Source organism: Hipposideros armiger, unplaced genomic scaffold, assembly GCF_001890085.2.
Source record: "Hipposideros armiger isolate ML-2016 unplaced genomic scaffold, ASM189008v1 scaffold_315, whole genome shotgun sequence".
Taxonomy (NCBI): domain Eukaryota; kingdom Metazoa; phylum Chordata; class Mammalia; order Chiroptera; family Hipposideridae; genus Hipposideros; species Hipposideros armiger.
The window spans coordinates 859186-872396 of record NW_017731665.1 but is presented as its reverse complement, the minus strand read 5'-3'; the positions used below and the strand labels follow the sequence as shown (position 1 = coordinate 872396).

General features: G+C 52.9%; 1 protein-coding gene across 11 annotated transcripts in view; it reads right to left on the bottom strand.

The window, feature by feature from the left end:
• Window positions 1–841: 841 nt before the first annotated feature.
• CUNH16orf96 (chromosome unknown C16orf96 homolog) overlaps window positions 842–13211 on the bottom strand; it is a 55203-nt gene continuing 42833 nt past the window's right edge. For 4 of the 11 annotated variants that reach the window (XM_019660249.1, XM_019660248.1, XM_019660253.1 and 1 more), the window contains 8 exons: window positions 12396–12514; window positions 11598–11660; window positions 9457–9549; window positions 8373–8592; window positions 8147–8249; window positions 3052–3114; window positions 2141–2375; window positions 896–983 (listed from right to left, as the gene is read on the bottom strand). In XM_019660249.1, coding sequence (XP_019515794.1) covers window positions 2155–2375; window positions 3052–3114; window positions 8147–8249; window positions 8373–8592; window positions 9457–9549; window positions 11598–11660; window positions 12396–12514 — 882 coding nt within the window. In that variant the 3' untranslated portion in view covers window positions 896–983; window positions 2141–2154. Of the gene's footprint in view, window positions 984–2140; window positions 2376–3051; window positions 3115–8146; window positions 8250–8372; window positions 9550–11597; window positions 11661–12395; window positions 12515–13211 lie in introns of those variants that run through there. The other 7 variants (XM_019660250.1, XM_019660252.1, XM_019660256.1 and 4 more) reach the window with 7 other exon arrangements.

Here is a 13211-nt window from a genome sequence, read left to right as displayed (position 1 = left end):
GGCTGGCATCGGGGAGGGGGGGTTCTGCCACTGTCCTTGGCAAGGATTCCCCCTGCAGCTCCACCTGGGATCAGGCTGCAGGCTGGCTTCCCCACCCCCATGGGGGATAAGGCTCATCTTCTGTTGCAGCTGGCTGGCTGCAGTGGGGACTGTGGTGCCCTGCCTTCCAGAGCATGGAGGAGGCCTATCAGAATGCAGATGGTGACCTGCCTGGGCCGCCTCACTCCCTGGACTGCAGGAACCAACTCGAGCATTGATTCCGATATAAACCTGAGAAATAGCTGGGAAGACAGCTTTGAGGGGCTGAGTGGGGACTGATTATGGGGCTGAGAGCGTTGCACGTTGCACCGTGGGGCTTCAGCAGACAAGGCTGGCAGGGAGTGCTTCCACCGGAGCCCCCAGCTCCGTTTGCCTGAGCCTGGGCCACACCTCCCTTTCCTGCCTCTGGGGAGGTGATGGAGGTTGGGACCCTCATACCTGTGTATAGCACCCAAGAAGTACAGCCTCCTGGGTGGGGAGCCAGAGAGTGGAGGCCTCACTGTAACCCTGCACAAGTCACACCCCTGCCCCACCCACAGACCCCCGACCTGCCCACCACACAGGCCTGGGGCAGCTCAGGGCACTTTGCCACAGTGGGGAGTGTGACGGACAAGGGAAGGTTGGTTGCAATTCTCTGCTGAGGGTCAGCCACGGTGGTTCTGGGCAGTGGCTCTGGGAGGCTGACCTTGGTGTGGTGGCCCAAGGAAGGACCAGGAGGGCCACCCACCCACATGGGGCAGGCAAGGCCACCCTCCGTACAGGACACCAGGCTAGTCACCCTCATCCACAGTCAGAAAAAATGAAAGATGGAAGATTTTATTCTTGGGAAAGTTTGCCCCAAATACTCATCTGTGATATGGAGGTGTAGGCAGGGGCTTGGGCTGCACCACCCATGCCCCCCAAGGTGGCGTGGACCTGGGTCAGGAAGAGCTTGGACACAGCCCCTGGAGAAAGAAAAGAGAAGTTAAGGCTGAGAGTGGCCCCCCAGTAAGGAGCTGGGGGAGGGCTGGGGGACCCTATGAAGGGGACAGGCACACACTGTCCCCAGGCTCTGATGGCCGTCAGGTCCGGGGACTCCTCCATGCCAGCTCCCTGGCAGAGCCTGGGGCAGCTCACCCCCACCTCACTCCGACTCACTCTGCCATCCTAGGGGCCTCTAGTGGATATTGGGGGGAGGGAGGGTGTCATGCCCTGAAGCTGCACAGAGGGAAATTTTCTGTAGTCTGTGAAATGTGATAGAAGTGTCAGAAGGACACAGAGGACAGAGAGCACAACTGGACAAGCCAGGGAGAGGAAGCGACACAGAAGGAAGGGACAGAGAAACCATCCAAGGGGAAAAATCAAGCTAGGTATGCAGGATGCCGGGCGGCAGGTGTGAGCTCTGCTCTGCCATCCAAGGAGGGCTACTGAACTGCCAGCTCAGGGTGCTCTGACCTGCTAGTTTACTCTGTTCCACCAGGCACATGGGCAGCTAGCCCAGGAACCTGACACGTCACACAGGCATGCAAGACCCCAGCCCTGGATGGGACAGAGCAGTCTTGGAGTATTCCAGGGGCGTTGCCCCAAGTTCTTCAGGGATTAGCCAGAAGTAAATATAAACAATCAGCTTCTTTAAATATCCAAGTCATAACAGTAATTGCTGGTGGAAATGATCAACACAAACTTTTATGAAATGTAACATCAAAACCAATAAAATTTGTTTCCCATGAGAAAATTCGTCCTGGTAGAAGTAATGGCCCCCAAAGAAAATGGACATTGGCATCAGCTGGAACTGGAACCGATTCTGATGAAATCATTTCAGCAAAATAAAAAGAAAACACAGCTTTAACTGTGTTATATTGAAAATTGGTCAAAGAATTAAATTGGCTTGGTGGAAAATTTAATCTAATAGAAAGCTGTGTTCTCCGTTAAATGTAGGATAAAAAGGATTGTGTTGTATGTCTTAATATGCAGAGTGAAAACAGTCACTGGGTCAAAATGAGTTCCCTGGCCGGGATCCCTCCCCTATGTCCAGGGTCCCTGCACTTTCCCCAGGCCAGGCTCAGGGCCTGGTCTTGGCCAGCAGGGGGAGCAGAGGGGACGATGGGGGCGCAGGGCTCACGGGCTGGTGGGTTCCTAGGTGGGCTGCGTGCTGGCTCGGGACTCGAGGGACTTGAGGTGCTGAGGTCTTGGGTGCCTGGTGGGCCCTGGGGTCTGCTGGGGGTCCTGCTGGAGGTCACGTAGGGGTGGCAGCAGCGGTGGCAGCAGTGGCAGGGGAGGCAGAGATGGAGGCTGAGCTGGCATCGTTGGGTGTGGGCCCAAGTTGACTGAGCGGAAGCTGGCATGGGGGTGCAGGGCTGGGAGGGGCAGGAGAGACCCGTGATTTGTCTCAAGAACATTATTGGTAGAGACTGGCCTGACAGGTTTATCCCCACTAAGGAGAGAAGCCCAAGATGGAAGTGCTTCACGGAGGCTCACCCAGTCTCAGGCACCCTAAACTTCCTGGGGGGAGGAAGCAACCCCAGATAAAGTTCATTCCCCAGCCCAAGGTCACTGTGTCTCAGCTCTCCCCTCTTTCAAATGGGCTCGCAGTACCTGCCTCCCCCAAGCTGGCATAAAAACTGGATGAGATAAGAAAGGAGTGTTTCATACACTGTAAAGCGCCCATCAATGCCTAGTGCGTGGCGATATGAATCAGGGGAGCTCAGTTTCCCCTACCCTGGCTCACAGGGCCCCTGGCAGAGAGGCCCAGGGGAATGAATGGGCTCCCTTATTCCAGCCCTGCAGCCAACTGGACACTTGGGGACAGATGCCCTGCCTGGGCCCCTGGGATGGTGCCCGGGCCAGGAAACCTGGCTGGAGGGTGACGCAGGAGCCCAGAACGGCTGGATGCCTGGCCAGGGAGCTGGCTTCTGCGTGGGGGCCACTCAAGGGACCTATTCGGGCCTTGGCACTGACAGTACCTGAGAGATGGGCGAGGAGGAGCAGGGGAGCCCCAGGCGGGGACTGGGAGATGGGGAGGCAGGTACTCACAGGGGTAGATGGCACCAAAGCGCTCATACAGGTTTCGCGTCGGGGGACGTGGAATCTTCAAGGCTTAGTGGAAAAGAGAGGGCAAGAGACAGGAACAAGTGGCAGCTCTTCCGAAGTCCGGCCCCTCCCCGAAGCCCCCCATCCTGTCCTCTAGCTCCTGCAAAAGCCCTTCCACTCTAGTGGGACTGCCTCCCCCAATGCACCCCACCCTCCCCCTTTGTGTATGGAAGGACCTACTTCCCTTTCCGCCTTCTCAAGCTTCTTAAAATGAAGAGATTAGAAAAAGACTTTTTGAAAGTAACTCAAGGCCCAGGAGGAGACGTTATTTTAGTATCAGATACAGGTGAAATGCTGTCAGAACCAGTTACAGGTGAGGTGTCTGGCAGTTCTTTAAATCTTCAGGGGCCAGACCACCATAGTACCGCCCCCCCCCCAATCTTCCCACCCTTCATCATTTGTGTGTGCACATTTTTTTTATGCAAAGTTCATATAACATAAAATTAACCATTTAAAGTGGGGAATGAATGGGCTCCCTTTATGCCGTCCTTAATTCAGTGGCATTTAGTTCGTCCATCTAGTTCCAGAACATTTTCATTATCTCAAAAGGAAACCGGTACCCATGAGGCAGTCACTCCCCATTCTCCCCTCCCCCCAGCCCCTGGCCAACGCTAATCTGCCTTCTGTCTCTTGATTTGCCTGTTCTGGACATTTCATAGAAGGGGAATCATACACTATATGGCCTGTTGGGTTTAGCTCCATCCTTCATGTTTGAACCCAAGGTGCCCCCTTCTCCCTGTCCAGCTGAGAACCATCATGACTGACCACCCAGATCAAAGGCATGAGATGAGGTGGGAACGTGTGGCAGGGCAGGGGAAAAAAGCCATGAGAGCAAAGAGAGAGAGAGGAGGTGGAGAGGGGAGGGACTCACAGGTGGCCAAGGGCACAAGGGTCTGGGGATAAGGGCCCAAGCCTGGCACCCGGGGCGAATTACGAGATCACCAAGCTCCTTCCCATACAGGACACCAACTGTTCCTTCTGCCTGGACGGATGTGTCCTTCCCTGGCTGTCTCCTGATGATTCCCACCTCAAATGTCCTTTCTCAAGATAGTTCTTTAGACCACCGCTCCACAGGGACCTCTCCCTGGTCATCCTCTCCCCCACTGCCATGTTTCGTCTTATTTAATCACTGAACTAACTCACATTTCACCATCTCTCATGGAGTAAAACTCTAAGAGAGCAGTAACTCTATTTTGATTACATTGGGTTTCCCCAGTGGTTTCTAAAACACACCTGGCACCAATGAGGGCTCAGGAATGACTGGCGCCATGTGGCAGCAGCAGGTGCCACATGGGTCTCCCTTCAAGAACTTGCTGTTCAGCTGCAGGAAGTATAGGGAGCTGGCAGCCTCCGCCTGTTAGCACCTCAGGGTCTGTTAGCACCTCTGACCAGTGACAGGAGCACAGGGCCTGGCCATCTGCTGGGTGGTGTTTGCTTGGAAGCTCCCACTGGGCTGGCCTGGACCTTATCAGGCCTGAGCACTGTGTGAGGGTCTCTGCCTGCACCCCCCTTCCCTTCCTCCTCCTTAATGCTCTCCCCCTCCAAACCTCTTGCACTCCTAACTCTGTCACAGAGTCTATGACCTCAAGGACCCAAACAGCACCACCTTGATTCCCCATGAGCCTCTGAGATCCACATATAATAGCTTGGGTCATGTCCCTTGAAGCTGAGTTAAGAGCCATCGCCTGTGTACTTTCTGGGTTCTCTGCAGGTGCAAATGGCTGGCTGAAGGTTGCTGCCTGGCCCCCTCCCTGATCCTCAGTTGGTACCTGCATCCCTCCACAGGGGTCAGAGGCAGGACCTGCCAACCAACCAACCAGTGAGACTGTCACATTGCTTCTAAGGCAGCGGTTCTCAACCTTCCACAGGGGTCGCCTAAGACCATTGGAAAACACATATTTTCGATGGTCTTAGGAACCGAGACACTGCTCCTCTATCCGTCTCCAGGCCCACATGCAGATACGCCTACATACGAGTACCCGGCGACCCCTGTGAAAGGGTCATTTGACCCCCAAAGGGGTCACGACCCACAGGTTGAGAACCGCTGCTCTAAGGTAAGGGATGCTGGGAGACCCAGGGAGGCCTGGGGGCCCAGCTGCCGACCCAGCACTCTCCTGGATGTCCCCCTCCACCTTGGACTCTACATGTCCAAACTCAACACCTAACCTCAATACCTGCACCTTCTGGGCTCTCCTCTTAGCTTTCCCACCTCTGCATAAGAGGCCCCCAAGAGGAGGGGACACCTGAGCGCTGGCCGATAGGAAAGGCTCTCCAGGGGTCCCAGGCTGCGCGCACAGCAGGCGCAGAGGCTCAGAGATGAGAAACAGCCTGGTCAGTGAGAGCGCGCGAGTGAGCAGGTCCATGAGGCTGGAGGAGGGGGGACAGACGAGGCCAGGGGGCCAAAGGGGCCCTGCAGATCAGCTAAAGAGTCTGGACTCTGAGGGCAATGCCCCCCAGATGTCCATGTTCTAATCCCTAGAACCTGTGATATGTCACATCACCTTACATGACAAAGGGGACTTTGCAGATGTAATTCAATTAAGGGTTTTCGAGACTGGGAGGTAATCCTGGGTTATCCAGGAGGGCCCAATGTCACCCCAGGGTCCTTATGAGGGAGGCTGGAGGGTCAGAGTCAGAGATGTGAGGATGGAAGCTGAGGTCAGAGTGAGGCCCTTTGAAGACGGAGAAAGGGGCTACAAGCCAAGGAATGCAGGAGGCCTCTGGAAGGTGGGACCAACATGGAAACATTCTCCTCTAGAGCCTCAGAAGGAAGCAGCCCCGCCGACACCTCAATTTTAGCCCGTAAGACTCATTTCAGATTTTTGACCTCCAGAACCAAGACAAAATAAGTTTGGGTTGTTTTAAGCCACTCACTCTGTGGTCATTCCTTACAACAGCCACAGGAAAGCCAATGGGTTCTGAACTGGGGAGGGGCCTGGTCAGGTGCGTGTTTTAGGCAGGTCACCCAGAGCTGGTGGGAGGGCCCAGGCTGGAGAAGCATCTTCTGCTCCCTCAGCTCTGCCTCCTGCCTCAGTGTCCCTGCTGCCACCTCCTACCTTAGTCCTGCCCATACTCAGCCTTCCTTCCACGGAGATTCTCGGAAAGTCCAGCCTGCTGACCACCCACCTTGGCACATCCATCTGCCCTCCTGCTGGGGCATCGCTCACTGGGGATCAGGTGTCTGTCTGCCCTGGCCTGAGCTCCTGACCACAGTGCAGGCATCTTCAGACCAGAGGCTGGCCAGACACCCCTCAGTGACCCCTGTGGGGCTGGATGCACAGCAGGGCACTGTGGATGGTGGGGATGAACAGATGAATGCACGTGGGACCAGGCTGGGCCTGGGCGGGGCTCACACCAGCTAGCTTAGGTTTCGATAGTGATTCTGTGTTGGATTAAAATGTTCTTTTGAATAAATAAATGAGTGCCAAGAGCATACTGGTAAAAAAAATCTGGCCACCGGTAGGCCTTTCATTCATTTCTAATGCTAGTTAGACTTCGTTGCCCCCAGGCAGGATAAAGCAGTTGATGCATCATAATTCAGTCCTGTTTACTGCTGGGATCTTGAGAATGAATGAGCCATGGAGAGAAAAGCCCTTCCCTCTGAGAGGAGAGGGGCGCTGTCAGGAACGACTGGGGATGAGGCCCAGGGATGTGAGGTCATCCTGGCCCCTCTGCCAAGAGTGCCCTCACCTGCTCATTTGTGCAATGCCTCCCCAGGTGGTTGGAGGGCCTGGCAAGAAGTCAGGCTCATTAAAAATTAGCCACCATTATGATCCTGTCTGGTGATCCCCGAAACCCAGCCTGAGTCCCCTCCCAACAGCATCCACTGCCGGGGGCGCTGGAGAGGAGCCGCTGATGCTGCGGCCACATCCTTGCCCCCCGGGGGATGCTGGCTTCCAGATGGTGTCCTGCCCTCCTGGACAGGGAGGACCCGTAGTAGATTGAGTGGTGGCCCCCCAAAAAGACTTCCTCTGGAATCTGTGAATGTATTATTTGGAGAAAAGATCTTTGCAGATGTAATTAAGTGAAGGATCTTGAGATAAGGCCATCCTGGGTTATATTGGGCCTGAAATCTAATGACAAGTGTCCTTAAGAGACAGACTTCTTAGGAGAGGAAAAGACACAGGGAGAAGGCCATGCAAAGGCTGAGGTAGAGACTGGCGGAGGCAGTCATAAGCCTAGGAAAAGAAGGTGCCCCTTTTGGCCTTTTGAGTAAATGTTTTTACTCAAAAGAGTAAGAGGCCCAAATGCTGGAGCTGAGTTCTGGGGTCCCTGGTGGGAGCCAGCTGTAGCCAGGGCCTCGACACTGTAGCCACCAGAGTGACTGGTTCCACATGTGCATGTGACAAACTCTCTCCAGGCTCAACCCCTGCCTGCCTGTGACATTAGGACATAGGACGGCAGGGTCTGCCCATGTGTCCTCCTCATCATGCCCAACCCCACCTCAATCTCTGTACTGCAGGTGGACTCGCCTTCCTGAGTGCCCGGCTGTGCCTGGCTTCCACCCACCCCACGGCTTTTGCACCTGCTGTTCCCTCCACCTGGACCACTCTCCTCTCACCTGACCCCTCATCCAGCAAACTCCTAGTCCCTCTTCAGAGGCCTCAGGGCAGTGTCCAGTCCCTCGCCTAGGACCAGCGTCCCTTGTCACAACTCTCCCATCATCAGCCCAGTACCTCTTCTTGGGGGCGGGCACTGGCACCCCTCCCTAGACCCATATCCTTTGTCACAAGCCATCCTGGCACCAATGCCCTCCCTTCAGGTCAGCTATTCATCCTCACCTTTAGTTATCTGCTTACAGTCTGCTTCTACTGATGTGAGACCCCAGGGGAACAGCCCATAATTTTTACTCCCCTCTGTCTCCCTGGCAACTGATGAAGTGCATGTCATACAGTAGGACCCCAATTTCTAAAGTGGCTGTGTAAGGACCCCCAGTCAGGGATGGTGGTGGCTCTGGGCCCTGCCTACATCCCCTCATGCCGCCCAGCAAAGCCAGGACGCCGGGCAGGGGTGCCCAGGAAGGCCTGATACCCCTCACCAGCCAGCTCCTTCTCCACGCTGGTCAGTGGCTGCGCGCCGTGCTGGTTGTTCATTCGGCCTTTGTACAGGATCCCGTCCACTCCCAGGATGTCCACTTCGGTCTGTGGGATAGCCCGAGCCCCAGGTCAGGGAGTGTCCTCGAGCCTCTTTAGTACACATGGAGGCCCAGCAGAGAGCACGGCCTCCCTGGGGTCACCCACCACCCAGGCTGCGGCCTGACTCACTGTGTCATAGTCCAACATCTCAGGGTCCCCGTAGGGGTAGAGGGTCGACAAGTTATAGGACTTGAGCTTGCGGTTGGCATCGTTCCCAGGGCCATCACCCCAGTCCTCCTGGTTTCCAAGGTCCTGGAGTTGCTGTAGCCTGTGCTGTTCCCTGGGGCAGGGCAGTAGGGTCAACAGCCACCTGGAGACACCTCTGCCCAGAGGAGACTCAGGATGGGCCCTGAGGAAGGGAATTTCTTCCAGCTGAGTTTGATGGTGCAGCCAGGCAGGCCTGGGGCCTGGTGGGTGGACACGAACAGGCACAGTGGGGCAGAGGGAAAAATGGCTCGTTCCCCTAGAATCTAGCCACCCCTGGAGGCCTGGTCTGGCCTGCCAAGTGCATGCTCTTAGCCTCTTCATCTCCAGGAGTCGGGCAAGGGAAGTGAAGACATTTGGGGCACAGGTTCCCATGTCCCTCGCCTTCATGTGGCTGTGGTTACTGTTTTGTCATGTATTCCCTGTTGGAAGCTGGGGGATATCAGAAGGGTGAGGGGTGGAGCTGGGACCCGGGGTGCCAGCTGTGCCCAGTGGAAACCCTCAGGTTTAGGTACCAGCTCTGCCACTCACTGCCTATGACCTTGGGCAGGTCACTTAAATTCTCTGAGCCTCAATATCTTCAACTGTGAAACAGGATGATAACAGCATACACCTCAAAGGGCAGGTGTAAGGATTTAATGAGGTCAGGTATGTCAAAATGCTTAGCGCAATGTCTGCCCAGCCACAGCAAGCCTCACGGAGGACCCACCATACTTACTTACGTCCTCCAGCGGGAAGCGGGCATATTAATCCTAGCCCGGAGGGGGTCGTGAAATTTCAATGAGAAACCCTCCCTACCCATAATAGATGCCCAATAAAAATGTCCATTCCCCTCCCATGATCATCTCCTGTGCCCCTCTGCTGCCCCAGCCACCTCCTGGAACGTCTCCCTTGCAGATGTCTGGCGGTGCCTTGGGTCAGTCTTTGGATCCTGGGACTGGAGTTTACATTTCTGCAGGGCTCTGGAGTCCTGAGTGACCACCGTGGGGCAGATGCTCAGCCTGCTCACCTCATTTGTTGCCACTGCAGGTACTCGTAGCTGTTGGCAGTGGCAGGCCGCAGCTGAGACAGCAGGTGGGCTCTGCGGATGGTGATGAGGTGCCTGTTGGAGGACAAGAACTCAGTGGGAGGCATACGTGGCTAGCAGAGTACTAGGCTCCCACCTCCTCCAGGAAGCCTGCCCTCAAATGGGGCGGGAACAAGGCAGCCCTGCAAGGGCTCTGGGAAGCCCCAGTAATCTTTAAAAAACAGTTGTCTGATTATAAAAGTGAAAACCAGAATAGGTAAGTTCTAGAAACAGGACACAGACTAAAGGCTGCCAGGGTCTGGGGGGAAGGGGAATGGGAGTGACAGCTAACGGGTAAGGGATTTCCTTCTGGGGTGATGGAAATATTCTGCACAACACTGTCAATGTACAAAACGCCACCGAGTTGTTCACTTTAAAATGGCTAATTTATGTTATGTGTATTTTACCTCAATTAAAAAAATAACAATAAAGTAAAAACAGCAGCCTTCTGAGGAGCTGGAACTATTCTGTATCTTGATCTGCGTGGTGGTTATGAAGGTGTACACACGTGAAAAACTCATCAAGCTAGAAGCACTCACATACCTTATGTATTTAAGGCACAGTAAAATTTTAAAGTAATACACATCAATTGCCAGCATTTTAGGAGGCATAGACAAGCACAACTAAACAAAACAAAATACTATAACCATGGGACAAATATTTTGCTATGTGTTCTTCTAGTGTTTTTCCATGTTTATGTATTATTTTAAACAAAAATAGGAACATAACACACCTACTACTTGATTTTCTCATTTACGTCATTATAAACATCTTTCCAAGTCATTCCATATGCTTCCACGACTGTGCTATCCAATGTGGCTATTCACATTTAAATTAACCTAATTGAAATAAAATTTCAAATTCAGTTTCTCAGTCGAATTAGCCATCTTTCAGGTGCTTAACAGCCATGTGTGGCCAGTGGCTACTGCACTGGACATTGTAGCTGTAGAACATTTCCGCATCTCAGACGGTTCTATCCTATGGTGTTCTATAACATGATCCCTACTGGCTGACAGGAATGTGCTATCACTCATTTACCACTTCAGGTTTTCTTCTTTTACTATTAGAAATAATGCTGCAGCTAGATATCTGTTGTTTAAAGGAAAAATTCTAGATATATTAATAGTTCCAAAGCCCCTCCATGACCGTGGACTAGCACGGTGGTGTTGACAAGCTTCCCGGGCAGGCTGGCACCGAAAAGGCCGTGGGTCCTACAAGATCCTGCTCTTGAACCATATGAGGGTGTTGTCTGGTGGCTCCTTGAAAAGTTAACCCCAGAGTTCCCATATCACCCAGCACTTCCACTGCCAGCTTTACACCCCAAAGAACTGGAAACAGGTGTTCAAGCAAATGTATGTACGTGCACGTTCATAGCAGCACTATTTACAAAGGCTAAAAGGTGGAAACAACCTAAATGCCCATCAACGTATTAATGGATCAAGACAATGTAGTCTCTCCATACATAAAACATTCTGCTCAGTGAAGGAAACTAAATGCAAGAGACCACATACTGTATGATTCCATTTTATGAAATGTCCAGTGCAGGCAAAAATCCAAAGAAAGTAGATTCGAAGTTGTCAAGGGCTGAGGGGAGGGGCAATAAGAGTGACTGTTTAATGAGTCTGGGGTCTCCTTTGGGGACAATAAAAATGTTTTGGAATTAGAGGTGCTGGTTGCACATCATGGTAAATAAATGAAATGCCACTGAATCGTTCACTTTAAATGGATAATTTTATGTTAACTTCACCTCAATAAATAAAGTATTAGACTATAAAAATACATGCAAGAAAGTCCCCCAAAGTCTGCTTTTTACGTTTCCTTCCATCCTTTCTCTTTTGGAGTTGACCCTGATATAGTGGGCACCAGTCAGGGCTGGTGAAGGAAGGGATGACAGTGACCCGCCCAGGGACAAGGAGCAAATGAAATGACATCTACAGAACACGTGTGTGGATATTCATATAAATGGAACCCCACAGGCACATGGGGGGAGTGTGTGGTAGTGGTGATGGTGGTGGTGATGATGGTGGTGATGGCGGTGGTGTATGTCCAGAAGAGAGATGGCGCCCCCTGGAGACTGTACTCACGGGCCAGTCATCATGTCCACCGGCCGGTCACAGGAAATGCATTTCACTCGCTCAAACAGTTTCCTGGAAGACATCCAGTCGTCAGCTGTGGCACCCCAGCCATGCCCTGCAAGGCCACCCCTTCCCCAGACAATGCTTGGGGGAGGCTGCAGATCTGTCTATGCCTCAGGGCCAGGACTTCCTCCCCCACACTATGCCCACTGGCCTGGGTTCAGCTCAGCTCAACTGTGCCCCTGCTGACCCCATGTTTGGTCTCCTGGGACAGAGGTGGGAAGTACAAGCATGTGCAGTTGATCTCCCCGCCCCAAACATAACGGAGGATTTTAAAATCAGGGGCCTTCTGGAAAGCTACCCTTCATGGTGGACGTCCAGGGCATGAGGCGTGATCTAAGGACAGGAGCCCCCAGGGACACTGAGTCCCTCTGCCTGGGGTACTGTCTGGGTGGGAGTAGGGGGCCTGCCTCTGGGCCCAGATCCACCCAGCCTCCCACTGCATGGCCCCTTATCTCTCTGAGCCTCACTTTCCTCATTTGTGGCGGAAGGATTTTGGAGTAGATAATGCTCCTAGAGCCCCCTCTGCCAGCCAAGGCCAGAGCTGCCCACCCCTGAGTGCCTTGGTGCTCTCAGTTCCATCCCAACCCCTTTCCACACCCAGCTGGAAGCCCTGCCCCCTCTCCCTGTGTCCACAGATCTGGAATTCTTGCTCCCAGAATCCTCTGGGATCCCTTTCTCGTTTCCTCCCTGGAGAGAGGGTCTCCCAACCTCCGCAAGCTCTACCCCTACCCAGGAGGGGCTCACTTCCTAAAGCCAGCAGCGCTGTCGGGGTCAAACCGGAGGCCTTCCATCAGCAGCTTCATGACTATTTGATAGACCTCATCTATGTCTGTCTTTAGATCGTCCAGATCCTTGCGGACCAGCTAGAATAGCCAAAGTGAAGAAAAGAGTGTTTAGTCAATTAATTCACACCCTGCCTCACTCCAAAAAAAAGATTTGCAGCAATGTGCAAAGTTACACAGAGTATAACAAGATTCAACAGAACAAGGGAGGTGATTAAGGAAAGGAAATCTACGAAAGCTTGGGTTAAGGTTTGTACCTTTAATGCATACTATTGCTAGAGGGAAGCTGCCAAGTGAGCTTCCCAGCAGCCAAGGCAAAGAAATATCATCAGTTACTGCCTCCAAACAATAAAACCCACCCTATGCTCAACTGCAGGCCTGCAAGCTCGAGAAACATTTTTTTCAATGGTCCTCAGACACCTGATGTTCACACATTCAACACTTATTTACCGAGTGTAAAGTCTACTTACTGACACTTAGTATGTTCACATAATTGTGCAACCATCACCACTCAATTTTAGACTATTTTCATTACTCCCAAAAGAAACCTCATACCCATTAACAGTTACCACTCATTTTCCCCAAACTACCAGGAGGAGGCAACTACCAATCTACTTTCTTTCTTTTTTTGTTGTTGTTTTTTTTAGCTGAGCCATCCTGCCACCTGTTGGCAGCTCAGTGGCAGCTCAGCTCGGGCCGGGACCAATCTACCTTCTGTCTCTATAGATTTGCCTATTCTGAACAGTCTTCGTTCAGAATAGATTTCTTTCTTTTAAAG